At 48.8% G+C, this 26,845-nt stretch overlaps 1 protein-coding gene across 1 annotated transcript; it reads left to right on the forward strand.

Annotated features, from left to right (window-relative positions):
* The first annotated feature begins 15,356 nt into the window (after positions 1-15,356).
* Positions 15,357-22,710, forward strand: CCNQ (cyclin Q). Its single transcript, XM_044306495.1, has 6 exons — positions 15,357-15,455; positions 15,999-16,093; positions 17,083-17,266; positions 18,416-18,548; positions 20,147-20,374; positions 21,925-22,710. Exons 2-6 carry the CDS (start codon positions 16,006-16,008, stop codon positions 22,012-22,014), a joined length of 723 nt encoding a protein of 240 aa, XP_044162430.1. The 5' UTR covers positions 15,357-15,455; positions 15,999-16,005; the 3' UTR covers positions 22,015-22,710.
* The last annotated feature ends 4,135 nt before the right edge of the window (positions 22,711-26,845 follow it).

Here is a 26,845-nt window from a genome sequence, read left to right on the forward strand (position 1 = left end):
TTTGAGAAGCTTTCTACAGACCACACGGCATGACCAGACCTTGGGTGATAATAAAAATTATCTGATCCCTGCTGCTGGGTTGCTGCTTAATCGCTGTCCCCCCTGCAGTTTGATGCCAGGTCATGTGACGGCTGCAGCGGTCATGTGTCATGTCACTGGGTTACGCGACGTATGGGTGACAGGTCACCGCTGCAGCCAGTATGATTACTGCCGCAGGTTCGGCCATGCTATGTGGTATAGAGATGGTCACAAGCATGAACAACCCCTTTAAGTGAAATTCCCTGTCACATCAGGCACAATTTGGGGTCGATTTATCAACATTGGTGTAAAGAAAAACTGGTTTAGTTGCCTATGGCAACCAATCAGATTCCACCTTTCATTATTCAGAGCTCCTTTGAAAAATGAAAGCTGGAATCTGATTGGTTGCTATGGGCAACAAAGCCAGTTCTACTTTACACCAGTTTGATAAATGACCCCCATTACCCATACTTACCAACCTTTGCGTGCGTGGGAGGGTTGCGTTACCAGACGACCAAAAGTAATACAGACCCAAAAATATACACAGACCCCAGACCAGCCCTGAGAGATTTGCCTGCTCTTCCTGGAGTCTACAGGACATTCTAAGAGAGCCGAATAAGATGCCAATATGGCCGCCACCTCACAAAGTGTCCATTGAGGACTGGAATGGCGCCCATGTTAGTCACCACACAGCTTTTCCAGAAGCAAATACAGCTGGATAGACTTGATGTGGATATTTCGATGACATATTTATAGATTTTTCGGGGAAATGCTCTTTAAGCTGCCTACATGTACCCGCACGGATATCACTGACTGAGGGCATTGTGTTCACAGCGATGCCCTTGGCAGTTCCTCTATCGGACGGCATTCACAACGGCACCATTGTCTAGGCAGAACACGCCAGCCCGATTCATTGTGGGCAGCGCGCAGACGGCTCGCGGGCGACTACTACAACAACAATGGCCTGCTTGACTGAGATAATACTACATACGGGGGGGCATTTACTTCTAGCGGGATGCATGCGGCCTAGTGTGTATCAAAGCATCCCGAGCAATCGGTTGCCATGACGCCAGCACCATAATCTGAAGGGGCTTTTTACAGTTTCCATGGACCCTTGACGTCATGTAGATGGAAGTTACAACCATTGGCAGCCATTTTGGTCAGGCATGGCAGCCATTTTGGTCAAGCAGTCACTTGTGTATATGACCCTACTATAAGTCTATCACCTCCTCTTAATATTCCCATTTATTTCACTGTCAAGCACAACCTAGGCTATGATGGCCAATTTCTTAACACATCATTATATCAGCCAAAGCTCAGTTTTGTGTCTGAAACAAAGCACCAAATCCCCTGTGGAGACAAAGCTAAATAATACAATACTGTCTGCCACCACTAGAGGGCGCTTACTGCCTATTTTTTTTTATTTATTATTGAGTTCAATTTAGAACTAGTAGGCAAAGCTCCCTCTCGTGGGGGCTGCAGGTTGGCAGATTTATTTTTTTTATTTTATTTTTTTATATTTAACTATGACTATGCAGGAGATTTGGAGCTTTGTGTTGGAAAATGGATCTCAGACTTTTAGAAATATACTCATTGACAAAAAACTACCGCACCAAGAAGGAGTTAGAATAGAAGGAAACTTTCTCTGTGTAAGGCTACATGCACACGACAGTTGTTTTTCTCTACATCTGTTCTGTTTTTTTGGGCTGATCGGATGGTTACCCATGCATTTCCATGGAGCCGTTAAAATTGCGGTATAGTCAACCATTTCTTTTCCGCGTCCACTGTCCTTGTTTACCGTCCGCAAAAAAAAGTATTGCATATCCTATTCTTGTCTGCAATAAACTTTTGCGGACCCATTGAAGTCAATGGGTCCGCAAAAAAATGCGGATGACCAACGGAAGCTATCCGTATGTCATCCGCATCCGTTTTTGTTTTTTTGCGGATGGTTGCTGGGAAACCTGTATATATTAAATTTCAAGAATTACAGTCTTCAGGTTTTTTTTGGCGGACTGCAAAAAAAAGACTGAAGACACACGGAAACACAACCTACAAAATTTGCGGACAAACGGAACAGATGTGGATGTAAAAAAAACAGGAATACGGATCCGCTATATGCGTACCGCAAAAAACAACTGTTGTGTGCATGCAGCCTAAATGTAATGATGATGGAAGTGATTACACTATTAGAGGGAAAGCAGAGTTTATTGGGGGGAAGCTGTACAATATAAAGGAGCCTCTAGGACCCTGTTAACCACCTGTAGCTTGGATATAAGATGAGATACGGCCTCTAGCCTGGACACAAGATGAGATACGGTCTTTAGCATTGGCACAAGATGAGATACAGTCTCTAGCCTGGACACAAGATGAGATACGGCCTCTAGCCTGGACACAAGATGAGATACGGCCTCTAGCCTGGACACAAGATGAGATACGGCCTCTAGCCTGGACACAAGATGAGATACGGCCTCTAGCCTGGACACAAGATGAGATACGGCCTCTAGCCTGGACACAAGATGAGATACGGCCTCTAGCCTGGACACAAGATGAGATACGGCCTCTAGCCTGGACACAAGATGAGATACGGCCTCTAGCCTGGACACAAGATGAGATACGGCCTCTAGCCTGGACACAAGATGAGATACGGCCTCTAGCCTGGACACAAGATGAGATACGGCCTCTAGCCTGGACACAAGATGAGATACGGCCTCTAGCCTGGACACAAGATGAGATACGGCCTCTAGCCTGGACACAAGATGAGATACGGCCTCTAGCCTGGACACAAGATGAGATACGGCCTCTAGCCTGGACACAAGATGAGATACGGCCTCTAGCCTGGACACAAGATGAGATACGGCCTCTAGCCTGGACACAAGATGAGATACGGCCTCTAGCCTGGACACAAGATGAGATACGGCCTCTAGCCTGGACACAAGATGAGATACGGCCTCTAGCCTGGACACAAGATGAGATACGGCCTCTAGCCTGGACACAAGATGAGATACGGCCTCTAGCCTGGACACAAGATGAGATACAGCCTCTAGCATTGGCACAAGATGAGATACGGTCTCTAGCCCGGACACAAGATGAGATACGGTCTCTAGCCTTGATACAAGATGAGATACAGCCTCTAGCTTGGACGCAAAATAAGATACGGCTTCTAGCCTGGATACAAGATGAGATACGGCCTATAGCCTGGATACAACATAACATACGGCCTCCAGCCTGGATACAAGACGAGATACAGCCTCTATTCTGGATACAAGATGAGGTACAGCCTTTAGCCTAGATACAAGATGAGATACAGCCTCCAACTTGGATACAAGATGAGATACAGCCTCTAGCCTGGATATAGGATGAGATACAGCCTCTAGCCTAGATATAGGATGAGATACAGCCTCTAGCCTGGATAGAAGATAAGATACGGCCTCTAGCCTGGACATAAGATGTGATTCGGCCTCTAGCCTGGATACAAGAGGAGATACAGCCTGTAGCCTGGATAGAAGATGAGATACGGCCTCCATCCAGCGATACAAGATGAGATACTGCCTCTAGCTTGGACGCCAAATGAGATACGGCTTCTAGCCTGGATACAAGATGAGACACTGCCTGTAGCCTGGATAAAATATAACATATGGCCTCCAGCCTGTATACAAGACGAGATACAGCCTCTATCCTGGATACAAGATAAAGTACAGCCTTTAGCCTAGATACAAGATGAGATACAGCCTCTATCCTGGATATAAGATGAGATACGGCCTCTAGCCTGGATATAAGATGAGATACGGCCTCTAGCCTGGATAGAAGATGAGATACGACCTTCAGCCCCGATACAAGATGAGATACGACCTTCAGCCCCGATACAAGATGAGATACGGCCTTCAGCCCCGATACAAGATGAGATACGGCCTTCAGCCCGGATACAAGATGAGATACGGCCTCTAGCCCGGATACAAGAGGAGATACGGCCTCTAGCCTGGATACAAGATGAGATATGGCCTCTAGCCTGGATACAAGATGAGATATGGCCTCTAGCCTGGATACAACATGAGATACAGCCTCTAGCCTGGATACAACATGAGATACGGCCTCTAGCCTGGATAAAAGATGAGATACGGCCTCTAGCCTGGACACAAAATGAGGGCCAGCCTTTAGCCTAGATACAAGATGAGATACAGCCTCCAGCCTGGATACAAGATGAGATACAGCCTCCAGCCTGGCTACAAGATGAGATACAGCCTCTAGCCTAGATACAAGAGAAGATACGGCCTCTAGTCTGGATACAAGATGAGATACTGTTGGGTGTGGAGGTATACAGGTTTGTGGTATTCTGCGGCACATTTGCCCACAGATGTTACAGCTGGGCCTGTAGATCCTGCACACTCGTAGGTCAGTGAAGCTGGCCCCATAAATGCTGGATTGGTAATAAATCTAGTGACCGGGCAGCCAAGGAAGTTTTTGCTGTGTGCGGGCGAGCGTTATCCTGCTGAAAAATGCCAGTTGGAAGCCCTGCCATGAGAGGAACCCATGTGGCGGCAGGATGTCCTGCACATATCACTGAGCTAGGGGTGACCGACTGTCGTATGTGATGGCTCCACAGATAATCACACCAGCAGTTTGGGCAGTGTGTTGCTCCAGGCAGGATTGAAGCGCTCACCACAAGGCCTCCATACTCGAACCTGACCGTTATTGGGTCTCAAACAGAACCTGGATCCAGTGCTAAAGACGATATGGTTCAAGTCTGTAACAGTCAAGGTTTCTGATACAAGACACCACTGCAAATGAAGGTGATGGTGGCTGGCTGTCAATGGCAGGACACGTAATGGGCACCGTGACACCAAATTTCCTTTGAGTGCATCGTAGAGGCATGTCTAGCACTCAAAGATCTCTCACCAAGAGGTACACAACCCAAAAGTAGCCTCTGAGAGCCTTTTACCAAGCAGCAGGGGAAGCACTTTTATGCCCTCTGGTGGCAAGACCGAGTGATCACACCTGTAATCATTTACATATCTGCCCAAGACTAGAGATGAGCAAAGTTATGAAAAATTTGTTTCGGTCGCTTCGCCGAATTTCACGAAGAAATTAAACTTGTGACTAATTACTTTGTCACAAAGCGCATTTCTTTGTATGTATGACGGGGAACGATGATCACGCTACGCCCCATCATTAAAACCCTCAGATGCTGCGTTCATGGCTGATCGCGGCATCCGAGTCTACCATTTAGGCCTCAGATACATACTCTCCTCATCTGTTCGCGCGCAAAGAGGCCGTCGCAGCCATCTTGATTGAAGGCACCATGCAAAATCTTGTGCGGTGATGTGATGACATCATCAAGCTAGCCGGTCGCCTTGACGTCATCACTCATGACATCACCACTACTGGCCATGAGATTTTGTCTGCGACGGCCTCTTCGCACAAATGGATGAGGTATGTATTTTTTTGTTCTTACCGCCATTGGTTCATTACCACGAAGCGCTAGGAAATTCAGCCTTAAAGCGAATCAAATTTTTCCAGAAATTTGGATCGAAGTCAGTTCGTTTGACTTCGATTCGCTCAACACTACCCAAGACATAACGGTGTGCCAAGTATTGCAGCAACCTGAGATATCCATGCACGGTACTTTATTTTGGTCAATGAGCGGAGAAGCGAAGAATTTCACTTCTACTTGAACGATGTTCGAATGATCCATGAGACTCCATGGGGAAGAGAGAAGACTGATAGGGGCATGTGCAGTGAGCAGGACACTGGTACGGTGGCCAAATATGCAGTGGGTCAGGATAGATGTATATAAGTCTATAGTTTAGGTCCCTTGGTTAGGTAGTTTAGGGATCGGTTAGCGCCCAGCCCACCGCACCGCAGTCCCTTATTCGCTGATTAGCGTATCGCTAATCAGCATTTGTACTTTTATAGTATCTGGAAGTGATCAAAACTGATTACGGTCAGATCTATAATTGTATTAGTGTCACTTTAGGTTCGCCCTCCACCCAAAACGCAGTGTTTGCCCGATCAGGCCTGATCGGTCGCCCACACGTGCGTTCACCCACACCCGCCCCACCACAGTGACAAAAAAATTTTTTTTTTTGATCACTGCACATTCACTTTACACGCACTGCGGCGATAAAAAAAACAGTTTTGATATTTTTTATCAACCGCAGCGGCCTCCGGTACTTCGCTAGCCTCCCCTTTGTAAGACAGGCTTGCTTTTTTTTCTTGGGTAGTCTCAGGGAATACCCCTAAATTTAGTTGCCCAAATGTCTAACAGGGGGTATTCCTCTGAAGAGGCCTACAGGCTTCTGACCCAGTCGGATGAGGAGTGGGAACCCTCATCTGATGAATCCAGCGGGTCAGAATACGAACCTGTAGAAAGCAGTGGCTCTCTGACCCAAAGTTCGGACGAGGAGGTTGGAGTCCCTGATAGCACCAGGCGTACCCGGCCCCGTGTCGCTAGACCACAGGTTGCGCAGGATCCGCTTCAAGAGCAGCAGAGTGGGGCTGGTGCTGTCGGATTACGTGGTGAGGCATACACCAGCAGCGCAGCCCTCCCTGGACCTAGTACCAGCACTGCCGTAGAACATGGTGAAGTGGCGAGCACCAGAAGGGCAGTTTAAGCTGGTACGGTGGCACGAGCAGTAGTGACCCCGTCGCAGCCACCGCACAGACAGGCCCGTAGAGCCCCTGAGGTGTTGGCAAACCCTGATTGGCAGTCCCCAACTTCAGCCGCACCTGTAGTTCCCCCTTTCACCGCCCAGTCTGGAGTTCGGGTTGAGACAGCTCAGATCGGTTCGGCCCTGGGATTTTTTGAGCTGTTCTTGACTGCGGAGCTCTTATACATAGTCGTGGCAGAAACAAATCGGTATGCCACACAATTTATAACCGCCAACCCGGGAAGCTTTTATGCCCAGCCTTTCCGGTGGAAACCAGTCCAAGTTTCCGAAATTAAAACTTTTCTGGGCCTTCTCCTCAACATGGGTCTAACTAAAAAGCATGAATTGCGGTCATATTGGTCCACGAACCCGATTCATCACATGCCCATGTTCTCTGCTGCCATGTCCAGGACACGATTTGAGGTCATCCTGCGTTTCCTGCACTTTAGCGACAACACCACCTCCCGTCCCAGAGGCCACCCAGCTTTTGACCGGCTCCACAAAATTCGGCCCCTCATAGACCATTTCAACCAGAAATTTGCAGATATTTATACCCCAGAGCAAAACATCTGCGTAGACGAGTCCCTGATACATTTTACCGGGCGCCTTGGCTTCAAACAATACATCCCAAGCAAGCGCGCCCGGTATGGGGTCAAATTGTATAAGCTCTGTGAAAGGGCCACAGGCTATACCCACAAATTTCGGATCTATGAGGGAAAAGATCAGACCCTGGAGCCGGTTGGTTGCCCTGACTACCTGGGGAGCAGTGGGAAGACAGTTTGGGACTTGGTGTCACCCTTATTCGGCAAGGGGTACCATCTTTATGTGGACAATTTTTACACAAGTGTGGCCCTCTTTAGGCATTTGTTTCTAGAACGGATTGGCGCCTGTGGTACCGCGCGAACTAGTCGCGCGGGCTTCCCCCAACGGCTCGTTACCACCCGTCTTGCAAGGGGGCAGAGGGCCGCACTGTGTAACGAAGAACTGCTCGCGGTGAAATGGAGAGACAAGCGTGACGTTTACATGCTCTCCTCCATTCACGCAGACACGACAATACAAATTGAGCGAGCAACCCGTGTCATTGAAAAGCCCCTCTCAGTCCACGACTATAACCTTCACATGGGAGGGGTGGACTTCAATGACCAGATGTTGTCTCCGTATTTAGTTTCCCGACGCACCAGACGCTGGTATAAGAAGGTGTCTGTATATTTAATTCAATTGTCTCTGTACAATAGTTTTGTTCTCTACAGTAAGGCTGGGAGAACTGGATCCTTCCTCAAATTCCAGGAGGTTCCGTGGCCCCAACCACCAGTGTAGTTAGCCGTCTACACGAGCGACATTTCCCCAATGTCGTTCCTGGTACCTCAACCCAACCGTCACCCCGAAAAAGATGCCGTGTCTGTAGCAGGAGTGGAATAAGGCGTGACACCCGCTATTTCTGTCCTGACTGTCCTGACCACCCTGCCCTATGCTTTGGAGAGTGTTTCCGGAAGTACCACTCACAGGTACACTATTAGCATAGGGATCATCTCACCAGGACAGGCACACAGGGCTATTAGGGCCCATTCACTCACACAGCTGCTGCAAACCTCTCCTTTCACCTGGGACAAAGTGCATAACGCACTTCGCCACATCTTTGGGCGATTTGCGCTTTGCACATTGACCCATGGGGAAGGAGAGGTTTGTTCTATAAAGGTAAAAAAAAAAAAAAAAAAAAACACCAGTAAGCAAAAAGGTTAATGTTTAGTTCAAAAAGTTAAAGTTTATATATTCTGTTCCAAAGTTAATAAAATTATTGCGTTGCGGCCTGGTTTTTTCTTTTTTTTTTTTTTTTTACCTTCCAGGTGGACCAACCGATCGACTAGCTGCAGCACCGATGTGCATTCTGACAGAAGCATTGCGCTGCTGTCAGATTACACGCAAGTCGGTGTATGCGGCGCTGCAAGACGAGATTTCTCCTCTGCAGTAACAGATACGTTTGCCGAGGCATACGAGCTGAGGAGGAGGCGGCGTTCCTATGCTTTGGCAAACACTTTGTATATAAAAAATAAATAAAAAAATCCCGGCAATGATTTATTCATCCACATCGATTGATGTGAATGGAGAAATCTGGTTTGCCAGGGCATACGAGCTAAGTGGGTATGGATGTTGGGCGGAGCTCCTATGTCCTGGCAGACGCCTTTCCCCTCCTTTTTTTTTTTTTTGGCAGAGATTTTTTCATCCACATTGATCGATGCGAATGAAGAAATCTGTGCCGTTCATTTTTTTCTTTCAGCCCAGAGGCTGAATGGAAAAAAAAAAATCTCATTACCTGTATGCTCAATATAAGGAGAATAGCAGAAACTCCTAATGCTGGCCATACATGTAATGATTGCGGAGACCCTCAAATGCCAGGGCAGTACAAACACCCCACAACTGACCCCATTTTGGAAAGAAGACACCCCAAGGTATTCCGTGAGGGGCATATTGAGTCCATGAAAGAATAAAATTTTTGTCCTAAGTTAGCGGAAAGTGAGACTTTGTGAGAAAAAACAAAAACAAAATCAATTTCCGCAAACTTATGCCCCAAAAAAATATTTTGATGAACTTGCCAGGCCCCTCATTGAATACCTTGGGGTGTCTTCTTTCCAAAGTGGGGTCACATGTGGGGTATTTATACTGCCCTGGCTTTTTAGGGGCCCGAAAGTGTGAGAAGAAGTCTGGGATCCAAATGTCTAAAAATGCCCTCCTAAAAGGAATTTGGGCCCCTTTGCGCATCTAGGCTGCAAAAAAGTGTCACACATGTGGTATCGCCGTACTCAGGAGAAGTTGGGGAATGTGTTTTGGGGTGTCATTTTACATATACCCATGCTGGGTGAGAAAAATATCTTGGTCAAATGCCAACTTTGTATAAAAAAAATGGGAAAAGTTGTCTTTTGCCAAGATATTTCTCTCACCCAGCATGGGTATATGTAAAATGACACCCCAAAACACATTCCCCAACTTCTCCTGAGTACGGCGATACCAGATGTGTGACACTTTTTTGCAGCCAAGGTGGGCAAAGGGGCCCATATTCCAAAGTGCACCTTTCGGATTTCGCAGGCCATTTTTTACACATTTTGATTGCAAAGTACTTCTCACACATTTGGGCCCCTAAATTGCCAGGGCAGTATAACTACCCCACAAGTGACCCCATTTTGGAAAGAAGACACCCCAAGGTATTCCGTGAGGGGCATGGCGAGTTCCTAGAATTTTTTATTTTTTGTCGCAAGTTAGTGGAATATGAGACTTTGTAAGGAAAAAAATAAAATAAAAAATAATCATCATTTTCCGCTAACTTGTGACAAAAAATAAAAAGTTCTATGAACTCACTATGCCCATCAGCGAATACCTTAGGGTGTCTACTTTCCGAAATGGGGTCATTTGTGGGGTGTTTCTACTGTCTGGGCATTGTAGAACCTCAGGAAACATGACAGGTGCTCAGAAAGTCAGAGCTGCTTCAAAAAGCGGAAATTCACATTTTTGTACCATAGTTTGTAAACGCTATAACTTTTACCCAAACCATTTATTTTTTTGCCCAAACTTTTTTTTTATCAAAGACATGTAGAACAATAAATTTAGCGAAAAAAATTTATATATGGATGTCGTTTTTTTTGCAAAATTTTACAGCTGAAAGTGAAAAATGTCATTTTTTTGCAAAAAAATCGTTACATTTTGATTAATAACAAAAAAAGTAAAAATGTCAGCAGCAATGAAATACCACCAAATGAAAGCTCTATTAGTGAGAAGAAAAGGAGGTAAAATTCATTTGGGTGGTAAGTTGCATGACCGAGCGATAAACGGTGAAAGGAGTGTAGTGCCGAAGTGTAAAAAGTGGCCTGGTCATTAAGGGGGTTTTAGCTAGCGGGGCTGAAGTGGTTAAGATGTAATAACTCACGTACCAGGTGAGAAATGCCAGAGTGGGGATAGTGTCTCTGTGTAATGTCAACGGTGTCTCCTACCTGAGTACGGCTGGACTCCTGGATCCTGGCTCACTTGCAATAAATTGAGTGTTGCTAGTAGGAGTAACTGAGGAACTTTGGTAGTAAGAAATAAGATCCAGACTGGGGATATAATCCAACTTGTCTTTACTGGATGGCAGCATAAATCCATATGAGTTACAGCAATAGTCCTTTAGGTCCCAGCAGGTATAGGCAATGTATGGCAGGGATCAATATCTCTTCTGCAGCTATACTATGTGCCTGGAGAATCTGGCAGGTATTTATCTTCTGCTCTGTCTGTCTTCTGCTTGGTATGGGCCTGACTAGCTGAGGAGGAATTTGGCTTCTCCTGGACTCTGGATATGTTACTCACAGTACTGCTCGCAGGGAATGGTTCTTCCTGGAGAGCTATAGTTCTGGAGGTGCTGCTTGCTTGTCCACAGTCGAAGCTGAAGGGCTCGGACTGGGAAGAGTGATCTTTGGCCTCAGCTGAGGCACGATCCTGTCGTGGGGGTGGCTAGTACACTAACTAGAACTTCCTTCCTCCTCCCAATGAGACAGAACATGGGACCAGCCCACTTCTGCTCACAGGGGGGGGGGAGCTAAAACTGGAATGAACTATTCCAGTCTAGCAATACTAAACTGGCTAAGTTCCTGGTCACACATTGCTGCCACCTGCTGGTGTACATGGCAATTACAGCATAATATATGAAACAGGCCTAGAAAATACATAAAATGACACTAATGACAATATAATTACACTGGATGACAATTTACATACACCTGACATGTTGTAGCTGGGAGAAAGAGTTTGGTAACATACTCCGGCCTGAATGGGCTTTGCCCCTCATGGTGCCATTGAAACATGGATTTTTGGTTCTGTGGTGTTTTCTACCCCCCCTTATTTTTTTCTCTCTTGTTTTATTTCTCCTCAGATGTCAAGTGAGCCGGTATTCTGCAGGGCAGCTTCAGGATTGGTCAGTTGGATCGCTGGTCAGCGTTGCCATTGGTTGAATCGGTTGCTGTCCAGTTGCTGGGCCTGTTTCTATTTTTATCTAGTATCCTGATTGGTTTTCAGTGGACTGTGGCGGGAACGTCACCTATTTATTGAGGCTCCTTACCTGTTGGATTCAGTTGCCGTGTCAAGATCAAGAAGAAGCTCGTCCCGCCGCCCTCCCTGCAGTATTTGTCGCGGTCTTTGTTGATTTTGGGATGGACTTAAATTAATTCAGTAATGGACTTTATTATTTATTCAGAATGGTATTTAGAACGGTATTTTAAAGTTGGTTGGTTTATGTAAGGGCTCTTTCACACTTGCGTTCTTCTTTTCCGGCATAGAGTTCCGTCGTCGGGGCTCTATGCCGGAAGAATCCTGATCAGTTTTATCCTAATGCATTCTGAATAGAGTGAAATCCGTTCAGGATGCATCAGGACGTCTTCAGTTCCGGAAAGGCATTAATTGAAAGGCATTAATCCGGATCCGGCCTTGAGCTAAACGTCATTTCGGCGCATTTCCGGATCCGACGTTTAGCTTTTTCTGAATGGTTACCATGGCTGCCAGGACGCTAAAGTCCTGTTTGCCATGGTAAAGTGTAGTGGGGAGCGGGGGAGCAGCATACTTACCGTCCGTGCGGCTCCCGGGGCGCTCCAGAATGACGTCAGGGCGCCCCGCGCACATGGATGACATGATCGCATGGCACGTCATCCATGCGCATGGGGCGCTCTGACGTCATTCTGGAGCGCCCCGGGAGCCGCACGGACTGTAAGTATACCGCTCCCCCGCTCCCCACTACTACTATGGCAACCAGGACTTTAATAGCGTCCTGGCTGCCATAGTAACACTGAAAGCATTTTGAAGACTGATCCGTCTTCAAATGCTTTCAGTTCACTTGCGTTTTTCCCGATCCGGCGTGTAATTCCGGCAAATGGAGTACACAACGGATCCGGACAACGCAAGTGTGAAAGAGGCCTAACCCCCAAGATTTTAATAAAGGCCTTTTCATCCACAAGAGGTTTGTGTCATTTATTTATTAATTAGTTAATTATTGTTGAATATGGCACCATGCTGCCCGACTCCTCCGAGGGAGGCTCATCTCCCCAAGAACAAAAGGATTGGACATGTTGAGCGCCATCTGCTTGATCCTTCCCAATCCTCAGGCCTCTTGCACACGAAACGTTGTGCATCCGTTCCATCCATTGCACAGGCAACGTCCGTGCGGCCGGCCGGGGACGGATCGAGACCTATTCAACTTGAATGGGTCCGTGATCCGTCCGCACAATAATAGAACAAGTTCTATTTTTTTTCGGACAGAAACACCACGGAAGCACGCCGTAGTGCTTCCTGTGGGGTTCCGATCCGTGCTTTCGTTCCGCATCTCCGCGATTGTGTACCCATTCAAGTGAATGCGGAGTGCACGCGGGCCTCAATATGGCCACACAACGTTCGCGTGCAAGAGGCCTTACCCTTGGCAGGTTTACCCGATGCGTACGGCCACCTTCAGACTGAGTGACCTCCAACCTGTGGCTCAGCGTCACGACTCCCTCAGGGCATGATGAGGGTTGTAGTCCCTCACTTGTTTGCTTAAAAAAAAAAATGGAACTATCCATATTGTCTCCCTCTTCCGCCATCACGGCAATCAAAGTTATGTAACGCACCCGGCCGGCTCGTGAGTCATCTACGGCGCCATCACCGCTATATATATATATGCCGTCACCGCGCAGAAGTTTTGCATTGACCTTGTTACTAGGTTCCTCCTAGAAGCCATTTTCCCAATGTTCCTGCCGTGGGTGGGCGGAGGGGGCCGAGCCTGCAGCCCACCTTTCTGGCAGTGACATCCAGAGCTAAGTTTAGAAGCACTCAGCAGGCTTTACACCAGGAAAAAAAAAAAGATTTCAATTCACAGCCAAGCAAGCGGGGAAGACTGGATGAGCAATGCTTCGTGCTCTGTAACCATGCAGCATCTGCACCGCCATGGCAACGGGAGGAAAGGAGAGAATATTTAGGGAATACAGCTTTTTCCAGCTACAAGAAGGGGGGGGGGGGGGGAAATCACAGCTCACGGATCTCGTTGATAGTTTGTAACCATGCGTATTGATAAAGCTGAAAAAAAAACTAAAAAAATAACACTTTTGTTTTGTGCAGTACCCCCCCCCCCCAGGCTGGACAATCCTAATGGGAAATCATATGACATTCACATTCGTTGGCACAATGAGGGGACAGCAGCGCCACCTAGTGGTCATTCACTATATTGCACAATATCAGCTGATAATTTACAAAAACGGACCGCACATGGGCGACGTTCTCACAGTCCAAATCATTTGAAAAAAATAAAACCACGCTATTTTCTCTGGTCCATGGGAATGGTTAAAGGGGTTCTCCGCCATTTTCTTACAGATGAGTATCTGATCAGTGGGGGTCCGACACCAGGAACCCCCACCAAAGGAGCTCTGAGAAATGAAAGGTGGAATGCGTTTTCCTTTGCACCAGTTTAGATAAATCTCCCCCATTACGCACGCACACACACAGCTCTGCTAAACGCGCGCACACAAACACACAGCTCTGCTACATGCGCACACACACAGCTCTGCTACACGCGCACACACACAGCTCTGCTACACGCGCGCACACACACACACAGTTCTGCTACACGCGCACACACACAGTTCTGCTACACGCGCGCACACACACACACAGTTCTGCTACACTACACACACAGCCTGCTACATGCGCACACACACAGCTCTGCTACACTACACACACGCGCGCGCGCGCACACACACACACACACACACACACACACACACACACAGTTCTGCTACACGCACGCGCGCACACAGTTCTGCTGCGCGCGCGCGCATGCACACAGTTCTGCTGCGCGCGCGCGCATGCACACAGTTCTGCTGCGCGCGCGCGCATGCACACAGTTCTGCTGCGCGCGCGCGCATGCACACAGTTCTGCTGCGCGCGCATGCACACAGTTCTGCTGCGCGCGCATGCACACAGTTCTGCTGCGCGCGCGCGCATGCACACAGCTCTGTTACACGCACGCGCACACACAGCTCTGCTACATGCACGCACACACATCATTGTTCCAAACATAAAACACGCACAGCTTCAGGGTGCGGAGATGTAGCGCAGTACCAGCTCACTGGAAATAAGCCATTTACTCGGGGTTCATGGTAATGGCCACGTCGTGTGCTTGCACCCTACCACACTCCTCACTAGCATGCACTCACACAGCTCTGCTGCACTACTATTGCACACAGTGCTGCTACACATATTTGCTGCGCGCATTTCACACACAGCTCTGCTACACAAACACGAGCATGATCAGCACTGCACACAACACACTCAGATATAGTGCACACATACACAGCTCTGCAACACAACCACTATATATAGATTTGTAGCACACATTACACACAACCACTATACCTAATGTGCACACATTACACACACACAGCTCTGCTACACAAACACATGCATGCAATCAGCACTGCACACACAACACTACACATGGAATGGCCATACAGATTACACACACAGCTCTGCTACACATACTGCACACATTACAAAACCAGCTCTACCTGCATCAGCAACCTACTGCGCATGCTCACCCACTCCACTACTGCAGTCACGACACACACAGCTCTGCAGCATGAAGGCGTCACTCCCCCATTTATCCACAGCAAGCCTCCTACCAAACGGCCCTCCCTCCGGTCATGTGACTGATCACCTGACCGTGACGTCACCGAAGGCCCTCTCATTTCCCCCCCATGTGGGGATCGTTGGTTTCCAGCTCTAGGTTCGGCTGCTGAAACTCCTGCAGATCAGGTATAGGGACTACGACTCCCACCATTCTGTGCCCGTGCATGCTGGGGCTTGTAGTCTCAGCTCAGTTCTGGTTCTGAAGCTCGAGATGATAAATATCCATCAGTGTCTGGGAAAGCTGGGTGACAACAACCAGTATGGCTGGCACTCTAGAAAGGTTGTCAGCTGGGTGACAACCCCCATTGGAGGCAGAGATGACTGGTTGTCGGTTGTCACGTATTTTATCCACATGGTGCTAAACTGAAGCGCTATGGATCGCCATGGTAACGTGGTATTATGGGATGTATGCCGGGGTGGTGTCTCTATACTGTATTTTGGACGGATCCCACTGACTCAGAAGGGCGCGTTCACACGCAGCAGGTTTCTTGCAGACAGTTCAGCGTCTTTCTCATTCATGGAACTGATTTTCAGTCACAGAAATTGCTGCAACAAAATCTGCCGCGTGTGAACAGCGGATTCTACTATCCTGTAATGATGGGAGAAGACTGCAGGAGGAGGGGGGCACTTACCTTATCCCAGTAACATTCTCTGTTCTTTTCCTGGCAGCGGAGAGATGGAGGAGTCGTCCAGCGCAGCGCCACCTGATAAAGACCGCGATGCCAAGACCCACTTCAGGATCATTAGGTTTATAATGGAGGCTGGTAAGGAGCGCCTCCAGTGGCTGTGCTGGGAATCGCTATGGAGCTGGCACACAAAGGGGGGTCTGTGGTGGTTGCCGGCTCACAGAGGGAGGGGTGTGGTGGCCGCCGGCACACAGAGGACGGCTGTGGTGGTCGCCGGCTCACAGAGGGAGGGCTGTGGTGGTCGCCGGCACACAGAGGGAGGGCTGTGGTGGTCGCCGGCACACAGAGGGAGGGCTGCGGTGGTCGCCGGCACACAGAGGGAGGGCTGCGGTGGTCGCCGGCACACAGAGGGAGGGCTGCGGTGGTCGCCGGCACACAGAGGGAGGGCTGCGGTGGTCGCCGGCACACAGAGGGAGGGCTGCGGTGGTCGCCGGCACACAGAGGGAGGGCTGCGGTGGTCGCCGGCACACAGAGGGAGGGCTGCGGTGGTCGCCGGCACACAGAGGGAGGGCTGCGGTGGTCGCCGGCACACAGAGGGAGGGCTGCGGTGGTCGCCGGCACACAGAGGGAGGGCTGCGGTGGTCGCCGGCACACAGAGGGAGGGCTGCGGTGGTCGCCGGCACACAGAGGGAGGGCTGCGGTGGTCGCCGGCACACAGAGGGAGGGCTGCGGTGGTCGCCGGCACACAGAGGGAGGGGTGCGGTGGCCCGCCGGCGCACGCAGAGGGAGGGGTGCGGTGGCCCGGTGGCGCGCGCGCAGAGGGAGGGCTGCGGTGGCCCACCGACGCGCGCAGAGGGAGGGCTGCGGTGGCCCACCGACGCGCGCAGAGGAAGGGCTGCGGTGGCCCACCGACGCGCGCAGAGGGAGGGCTGCGGTGGCCCACCGACGCGCGCAGAGGGAGGGCTGCGGTGGCCCGCCAACACACTAAGGACTGCATTTCAGGCTCTATGGTGTGGCGGAGTGACCACTACTGGTCTGTTCGGTCCTGTCTGTGATTAGACCATCGTGGTGACAGGACCTGACACATTTCCCTGTGCTGCACTTATCACTCTCATCATCTCTTGCAGGGGTGAAGCTCGGGATGCAGTCCATCCCCATAGCTACGGCTTGCACGGTCTATCACAAGTTCTTCCATGAGACCACCTTAGATGCCTATGACCCGCACCTCGTGGCCATGTCCGCCATCTACCTGGCTGGGAAGGTAGAGGAGCAACATCTCAGAACGAGGGACATCATTAATGTGTGTCACAGGTGAGAAGTAACAGGACATCGGAGCTGTGCAGCCGGGGGCTAAGACATAGCGAGGGTCCACAGATCAGAACTTAGTAAATCCAACTCACGACTCTCCTCCATACTTTACACTGCATTAAGACTAAAGGAACGTTGTCTTACTTTCACTAATAGAAATCTCTGAGCAGTGCCAAAGGGCTTTATACGCTCTGTAGAGGTCTTTCATTCTGGCTAAGCAGGCGCCAGTATTGCCTGAGAACAGGAGTGATCTATGCTCTTATTCTATGATGAAAATTAAAGGGCATCTGTCAGCAGTTTTGTACCTATGACACTGGCTGACCTGTTACATTGTACTTGGCATCTGTGTTGGTCCCATGTTCATATGTGCCCGCATTGCTGAGGAAAATTATGTTTTAAGATATGCAAATAAGCCTCTCGGAGCAACGGGGGCGTTGCCATTACACCTAGAGGTTCTGCTCTCTCTGTAAACTGCTGCGCCCTCTGCACTTTCATTAAGAGGACCAAGCAGTGTAAACATCGTCACTGCCTGGCCCTGTCGATCAAAGTGCAGAGGGCGCGGCAGTTGCAGAGAGAGCACAGCCTTTAGGTGTAACGACAACGCCCCCGTTGCTCCTAGAGGCTCATTTGCATATATTAAAACATAATTTTTCTCAGCAATGCGGACACATATGAACATGGGACCAACTCAGATGCCAAGTACAATGCAACAGGTCAGCCAGTGTCATAGGTACAAAACTGCTGACAGATGCCCTTTAAGGGCCAGTTCACACAGATTTTTTGGCACTGATATTGGACCATTTGGGCCTCAAAACAGCCTCCCATTCTTTTCAGTGGGAAGGAGGACTTGCTTTTTTCCCCCCCACATGCTGAATCTTCCATTAAATTGAACAGGAAGCATAAAAAAAAAACACTGCGTAAGTGTCCTTGCGTTTTTTTTGCCCTTTTCCAGTGCGTTTTTTTTACATGGAAAAACCACCGGCTGAAAATGCAGTTTTGTATTGTAGTAAATGCCCATTGGTTAAAAAAAAAAAAGCGTTAACAAAAATGCGTAGATTCCATGCTGAATTTAGTAGGCGTGGTGTGACCAGAGCCTTACAGTCCAGGAGCCTCCGAGGAGAATTTGGTCTGAGGCGCTTTTTCTTTCGCCAGGTATCTGAATCCAGGGAGTGACCCCCTTGAAGTGGATGCCAAGTTCTGGGAGCTGCGGGACAGCATCGTGCAGTGCGAGCTATTGATGCTCCGCCTCTTACACTTCCGCGTCTCCTTCATCCATCCACACAAGGTGAGCGATTCCGAACAGTCTCCATTGTTTTCCACCATCAAAGTCTATTCGACTACCGGGGATAGCGAAGCGTTGTGCTCTGCTGTCCCTGGCACTTCTGAGATGAAGGAAGCGGTGGCAAGCATGCTCGACCAACGCTCCGGTCATACGTGGACACAGGTCTCCCGTTCTCATAGGTGAGAGTCCCGGCGGTCAGACCCCGGGTCTCCCCTACTTAAAGGGGTTGTCCAGCTTAGTAGACGACAACCCCAATGGTCCGAACCAGTGGCAAGTTGAAGAAAAAATGATTCCCTTGTCCATAGCCCTGATTGTTCCAGCGCCCTGCCGTTTCCCGTCCCTGTTGGACCAGAAGTAGCTTGATCCCGTGAGTGCTGTCGCCAATCGCTGGCCTCAGCAGTCATGGGACCAAGCTACTGTCGGTCTTGGGGGAACGGAAGCAGCTGGAAATGGGGCAGTGGTCAGCAAAGGTAGGGCTGGGGATAGTTGAGTTTTTTATATTTTTTATTACTGGGCACTGATTTTTACTACTGGGGTTGTTGTCTCCTAGGCCAGACCGCCCCTTTAACTCGTCACAACTGGAATATCCCTTAGTGACCAGCCTGCTTGGGTCTTAACCACCAAACAATTTTTTCATCTCAAGACCCATTTTGAGGATACATACATTACACTTTTTGATCGCTTTCTTTTTTTTATTTATTTTTAATGATAATTAAGCAAAAACCAGCAATTCTTTTTATTTTTTTTTTTTTTTTTTGAGGCATTCACGATAACTGTGTAGTGCTGGTCATTACGGACGCAACAGTACCAAGTATGTGAAGGGGATTTTATTTTTGTAATTTTTTTTCCTAGGATACACAGCAGGCGGACCTGGGCCCTGATTAGGCAAGGAACTCCGGCAGGCTGTTCCGGCGGGTGAACAGCCTGTCGGATGCGTGCTGCCGCTAGTGCACAAGTGCCCCCTGACTACCGCTCCGGCCCAATTGACTGTAATGGGGGCGTGCTGGAAATCTGGCGGCAGCACGGCAAGCATGCCGAGAGGCGGCCGGAATAACATTACGACATGTAGTTTTATTCCGGCCGCCTCTCTGCATGTTTGCCGTGCTGCCACCGGAACTCCGGCCCGCCCCCATTATAGTCAATGTGGACGGAGCGGTAGTCCAGGGGCACGCGTGTACTAGCGGCAGCACGGATCCTGACAGGCTGTTCACCCACCGGAACAGCCTGCCGGAGTTCCTTGCCGCTAGTGTGAAACTAGCCTTAGATGCTGCATTCACTATTAGCCACGGCATCTAAGGAGTTCCTGGATCGGCACTTTTGCTGGTCCAGGTCTTTAGAGCAGGAGCGCGGCTCTAATGTTAGAGCCAAGCCTCCGCTACACGGGCGAACTATGTAACACTTAGACTGGGCCGCTGTAAAAAGGCAGCGGCCCGCCTAAGTCTCCTTAGTGACCGCCGTACAAAGGCATGTTGGTGGTCACTAAGGGGTTAAAGGGGTATTCCAGAATTTAACAATTGATGAACGATCCCTAGGGGTCCCTGGCAGAGGGGTATGGACCTACGACCTGGAGCTCATCGTCGTCTGTGTATTCTTCTTTGTAGTATTTGCTGCATTACCTCGTGTCCTTAAAGAACTGGATGAACCGGCACAGCTGGGAGCGCACGCCGATCGCCATCGCTTCCTGGGCCCTTCTCAGGGACAGCTACCATGGGGACATCTGCCTCCGCTATCAGGCGCAGCACGTAGCTGTCGCTGTCTTGTTCTTTGCTCTGCAGTGCTACGGCGTGGACGTTCCGGGCAATGAGAGTGCAGAAACTCAATGGTGGAAGGTGAGGACCTCCTAAGTACAGGAATGCTTGGTGGACAGGGATGGACACGGTTACTTTATCCTCCCACACATGGCAGTGCTTCCCTGACCCTGTCCCAGTGCCGGAAGCAGAAGGCTATGTCCACCGTGTGGTTTCCGATGCCGACAATCGCTTGAATGGGAACTGATTTTTTTTTTAGATTTTTTTTCCGTGTCCATTCCGTTTTTTTATACGGCCCATATGCGGAACCATTCACTTTAACGGGGCCGCCAAAAAGCGGAAATAACTGTGTGCATTCCGTGTCCACGTGGTCGTTCCGCCAAAAAAATACAACATGTCCTATTATTGTCCGAATTACGAATAAGAATAGGACTGATCTATTATGGGCCGGAAGATCCGCAAAACGCAGTTTGTGTGCATGCGCCCTTACAGTGCACAAGCTGTGGTGTAACTGGTTGCTATGAAGTTTATCTTTTAGACAATTTTCATAAATCTGCTATGTCTAGTGCATGACTTGAGGGGGCGGAGCATGACACCTGGATAGCAGAGTCCTGTGCCATGCTCCGCCCCCTGAGGCCCTGCACTAGACATAACACAGAGGCCCAGATTCGACTTTGATGCAAACTGCTGCATCTCGTGCTGTAGACAGTTTGTTTTTTTTTTCTAGTTTTTTTTTTCGACATGGTCGACGAGGAGGGTTGTCTTACCGGAAAGGGCGTGCCCTAAAAGTGACAAAATTTCTGTTGTAAAAACCCAAAGCAAAGTAAGACATCTGCAAGTCCTCTTATAGGACTTTTCCTGGAGTCAAATATTGATGACTCATCTTGGGGATAGGTCATCAGTATTTGATTGATGGGGGTCCGACACCCGACACTGCCACCATTCACCGGAGCACCGCGGCCTTCTCGCAGCTTACCAGGCACAGCGCCATACGTTTGTATTGCTGTACAGCAGCGGCGGCAAGAAACGCACGGCGTCATAGCAACCAATGACGCCGCGCGCTCCTGAAATGCGGTATCTCACAGACGGTGTTCCACGGACACTGGGCCACAGCAGCCGTTCTGTCTGGAGTGCCCCTCTACTATGTATGTGTTGTAATAACTTTAAAGGGGTTTTCCAAGACTTTTATACTCGGTGGGGGTCCCGGGTGTCAGACCTCCACCGATCAGATACTGATGGGCAAACTGCGGCACTCCAGCTGTTGTGAAACTACAATTCCCAGCATTCTCCATTTATTCCTATGAGAGTTCTGATAAGAGCGGAGCAATTGTGCATGCTGGGAGTTGTAGTTTCACAACAAGCTGAAGTGGTGCAGGTTGCCCATCAGTATCTGAGCGGTGGGCGTCTGACACCTGGGCCCCCCCCCCGCCAATCAGCTGTTGTCTGCACACGCACCTTAGCCTAGGACAGGGATTCAGATGCTGTGAATCTACAACTCCCAGCATTCACACTTGCTCGGCTGTTCTTGTAACTCCCATAGAAGTGAAAGGAGGATTCTGGGAGTTGTAGTTTTAGAACAGCTGGAGTGCCGGCGGTTATTATTTTTATTTTTTTTCTCTTTTGTCTTCTAGGTGTTCAGTGAAGACCTCAGCAGGGAGACCATAGACTGCATCATATCTGAGCTGATGCACATCTACACTATGGATACAGAGATACCTTGACCTCAGGAGATATTCTCCATGCCATTGGACCCGTGGGACTATCTGAAGACCTCCACAAACTTCATTCCGTTAAGGGATCTTCCTTAACACAACTGAAGGTTTCTGGTGCCTGGACGTCTTTTTGATGCATCTGATGCAACTTCCATCACTCCTAACTGCTGTTGCGAAACCACAGCTCCCAGCATGCACCCTTACTCAGCTGCTCTAGGAACTTGCCTGGAAGTGAGTGGAGCATGTTAGGAGTGGTGGTCTCACTACAGCTGGAGTGGCGGAGGTTGCTGACGCCTGATCTAATGGAAGCCATCGGAGGTCCCTGTTGCAGCTTTTCCCATGGAGGGTCATGTATACCTCCAGTGTGACAACCGCTGAGACTCAACCCAAGACGCCTCTACGTTCTGCATTTTGGAGGAGGCTTTGTGTGGGGACATTTATCATGGGGGCATGAGACAGAATATGCCCCACACAATGTCTTACCAGCCTCGTGCCCGTCCAGGTGACTATACTGCTATACGAGCCCCATTTTTTTTTATAGATATGAAGCGTACGGCGAGACCAATTCCATGTCTTTGAAGAGCCTTATTGTATAGACATTTGTTATGTCAAGTTTTTCCTCTCTTCAGTCTTAAAGGGTCACCAAACCCTGAAAAAAATGGAAAAATGAAGAATCACTTGCTCTGGAAAGTTTGTCTGTAGTCTTTACTTCATGGACATCTGCAGTCAGTGAAGGGTCTCCTCACTCCCTTCATGTCCATCTTCGGCTGGAGATGGGCTCTGTGGGGGAGGGGAGTTAACGCTGCATCACTGTCGGACTCTATGGAGGCAGCAGCTTCTCGCAAACCTTCCCAGACTGTTTAACTTTCTCTCTCTCCACTCCAGCCAATGTCACCCCATTTATCCACTGAGAGAGCGCTCAGCAGTGCAAAGAAATGGTGAAGGACCTGCTTGATGTCACCATGTGGGCGGAGCTCCTGTGCTGCATGTATGTGACAAGTCAGGGTACTTTCACAGTAGCGTTTTTCTTTTCCGGCGCAGAGTTCCGTCCTAGGGGCTCGAATCCGGAAAAGAACTGATCAGTTTTATCCCCATGCATTCTGAATGGAGAGTAATCCGTTCAGGATGCATCAGGACGTCTTCAGCTCAGTCCTTTTTTTTTTTTTTTTTTTTTTTTTTTTTTTTTACTGATCAGGCTTTTCAGAAAACCGTAGCATGTTGTATTTTTACCTCCGGCCAAAAATCCGGAACACTTTGACTGAACGCCGGATCCGGCATTTTCCCCATTGACTTGCATTAACGCCGGATCCGGCGCTGTGTGTTAGCTCAAACCGGATCCGGCTTTTGCATGTTAAACCCGAAAAAAGTCCATAAATGGCGGATCCGTTTTTTCCGATGCATTTTTTTCATTGTCATCAGAATCCTGATTTAAATGTAATCCGTTTTTACAAGTTTTTCTGGATCTGGCGGGCAGTTCCAGCGACGGAATTGCCCGCCGGATTCAAACAACGCTAGTGTGAAAGTAGCCTAACATAACTTGTCAAATACTAGGAGTTGTAGTTCTTTCCTTCTCACTCCCTGTAATGTCTTCTGCTAGCCCATGATAACCTCCTAGAAATGCTGGGAGCTGTAGTTCTCTCCTCTTATACCTGCTCCCTGTAATGTCCTCCAGTATCACATAATAACAGTCTGGACATGCTGGGAATTGTAGTCTTCTCCTCTTATATCCCTCTTCATGTAATGCACCAGAAGCCCCAGTCAAGTGAATGTCCCTTCATTTTTTTTAGGAGCGGTGAAGGTCCTGGCATCTGGACCCTCATCAGTCAGAAAGTGATGGCATCTGTTAGAAATGTAAGGTGACCGTACCCCTTTTATTAAAAAAGAAGACTTATCACCTCCCCTGGCAGGTTAGTTTTAGTAACTTCATGCATCCCCCATGTAATAACAATTCTGGAGCATCTAGCCATAAAGGTCCAGAAGGGTGTTACCAGTTGGGGTTGTGTACCTGCGATTGGTTGATGTCAGACTCTACAGAGACTTCCTTCTAGCTGGTAACGCCCTTCTGGACCTTCATTGCAAACTGCTAGCAATTCCTTTGTAACATCTAGTAGGAATAATAAAGGAATGGGCCAGCATAGAGTCCCTAAGAATAGAAGCTCCAGAATTGTTAATACATGGGGGTGCAAGCAGTTACCACCACAGACCTGTCATTAAAGGGGTATTGTCATCTTACATCTCTAACAGACACCATCCAACCGCTGGGACCTTCACCGATCCTAAAAATGAAGGTCCATTTATTTGACTGGGGCTGCTGGTCCTTGCAGCGTGGGTGGTAACCACAGCGATTTGTATACCCTCACTCGAGAGACTGTACCCTGCACACAAATCTGCACCACATCAAATTTCACAGGCGGCCGTGTGGTTTCTGCCTCCCAGGCGGAGCGGAAGATCGCGGAGCGGCGGTCTAAAGCCGTGGCTGATCTGAGAAGGGTCCCTGCACACCGTGCAGATTTGCATACAAAAAAAATCCACCCTATCGCAATTGTGGTGTTTTTTGTGCGCATCAGGCCACAGGGAGACCGTGTCAGACCTGCAGAGTAGCAGGTGCCTGATCAGGAGAAGTAGGCGATTTCTTTAAATTATATTACTGAGAATGAGGGTCTGATCTGAGAATGGGGGGGTCCTGATCTGAGAATGGGGGGGGTCCTGATCTGAGAATGGGGGGGTCCTGATCTGAGAATGGGGGGGTCCTGATCTGAGAATGGGGGGGTCCTGATCTGAGAATGGGGGGGTCCTGATCTGAGAATGGGGGGGGTCCTGATCTGAGAATGGGGGGGGGGGTCCTGATCTGAGCAATGGGGGTCTGAGCTCAGCATTGGGTGTCTGGTCTGAGCATGGGGAGTCTAATCTGAGTATGGGGCGGTCAGATTTTAGCATGGGGGAGACAGATCTTAGCATGGAGGTCTGATCTGAGCATGGGGGGTCTGATACTGGGAGTCTGATTTGTGTTGTCTGATCTGAGCATTGGGGTCTTATTTAGAGTTCTGATGAGGATTGGGGATCCTATCTTAGGTCAGATGAGCATTGGGGGTCTGATGAAAAAAAAACATTTTTCTTTTCTTCTCTGCTAATGAAAAATAAGAAAAAAAATATTTTTTTTTCCTTTTTTTCTCCGCTAAAACCTAGGTGCATCTTATAGGGAGAAAAATACTGTGACTCGTGTAAAAAAAAAAATGTACAGCTTGTGGCTCCTGGTAGTCATACGTTTGTTTTTTTCTGGCTCTTTGTGTTTGTAACGTTGGCCACTACATAGTTGGTGTAGAGGAAATTCATGGACAATCAGAAATGTTCCTGGTTGGGTAGGAATGTCCATCATAAATGGTCTTTTATATAAAAGGACCACACACACTAGATCAGGCATGGCCAGCCTGCGGCTCTCCAGCTGTTTTGAAACTACAACTCCCACCATGCCTTGCTGTAGGCTGATAGCTGTAGGTACTCTGGGTATGCTGGGAGTTGTAGTTTTGCAACAGCTGGAGAGCCTCTAGTTGGCCATCCCTGCACTAGATAGCTGACACTTATTCCTCCCAAGCCGTCATCTCATACATGTCCTGGCCAAGTGTGCACGTGTTCTAAATGGGAAGGGAGGGGTAAACGGCTACCAGACACCTTTTGTCAGCAGGATCAGCGACAAGGGGGTGACTCGGCTTTCCTTCACCCGGGACAAATATTCATTTTGGTGCCTCCCCCTGATACGGAATTCTTTTCTTATTTCAGCCCCCCTCCATTGGTGTAATGTGACTTTTTATTTAAGTTTTTTTATTAGTAACATTTTACTTATGTTTGGCTATTACCTTTTTGGTAGGTTTTCACATCCGCTATGGTAGTAAACAACCGCTATGGCCAGATGTTAGGCCAAGTTCACATCATTTTTCTGTTTTTCTGATCCGTCAGAAGAACAGAAAAATAAAGAAAAAATAAATAGTGCCTTGAGTAATAATTTATACTAAGATTGCACATTTGTATAAATTATTACTTAAAGGGTTTCTGTCACCCCAATTTTTGCTATTAAACAGGCTGACATTAGAGATATTAAAATGTCACCTAAATTTAACTCTGCATTTCTTTTAAGTATGCCCCCGTTTTTCGTGTAATTTTAACTTTTATTATATGCAAATGAGCCTCTAGGAGCGGGGGGGGGGGGGGGGAATTGCACCTGCTCCTAGAGGCTCCGTTCGCCCACCTCATTTCCACGCCCTTCTGTCTTGATTGACAGGGCCAGGCCAGCGTTGGTTCTCCTGCTGGCCCCGTCTGCCGTCCCCCTCAGTATTCGGTGCAGGCGCAGTGAGACACAGTCTGCTACCTACTCCTTCACCAACTTCCAAAATGTTTCCCTCCTTGTGACACTAGGCCACGCATCAGGTTGAGTTATAAAACTGGCCTTGGAGAGTGTTGCTCTGCCTCTGTTGGAACTGCTGTGTGTTCCCCTCGTCTCCCCTCCTCGGTTGGCCAAGGAACTACATACTCTGCAGCCTGTTTTTTGGGGCAATTTTTCCACAAGGACCTTCTGGTATTGCACCATTTTGCTTGTCCTCTCCACCACAGGAATGAGAGATGAGAAGTTCTGTAGCGGGGGTCGAGAAGGGTGAACAACCAGTAATCAGTATTGGCCAAAATGCGTACAACGTGAGGGTCACGGGAAAGGCAGCCTAACATAAAGTCAGCCATGTGTGCCAGAGTTCCAACAGACAAGACTTTGCTGTCCTCATCAGGAGGATGACTCTCAATCTCCTCATCCTCTTCCTCCTCTTCTACCCATCCACACTGAGCAGATGAAATT

This window comes from Bufo gargarizans, chromosome 9, assembly GCF_014858855.1.
Source record: "Bufo gargarizans isolate SCDJY-AF-19 chromosome 9, ASM1485885v1, whole genome shotgun sequence".
Classification (NCBI taxonomy): Eukaryota; Metazoa; Chordata; class Amphibia; order Anura; family Bufonidae; genus Bufo; species Bufo gargarizans.

Excerpts from the sequence above, each read along its gene's own strand:
- CCNQ (XM_044306495.1), top strand. The coding sequence starts at position 16,006 with ATGGAGGAGTCGTCCAGCGCAGCGCCACCTGATAAAGACCGCGATGCC. Across the intron at positions 18,549-20,146 it reads CCTTCATCCATCCACACAAG|TATTTGCTGCATTACCTCGT; the intron begins GTGAGCGATTCC and ends TCTTCTTTGTAG. Across the intron at positions 20,375-21,924 it reads CAGAAACTCAATGGTGGAAG|GTGTTCAGTGAAGACCTCAG; the intron begins GTGAGGACCTCC and ends TTTGTCTTCTAG.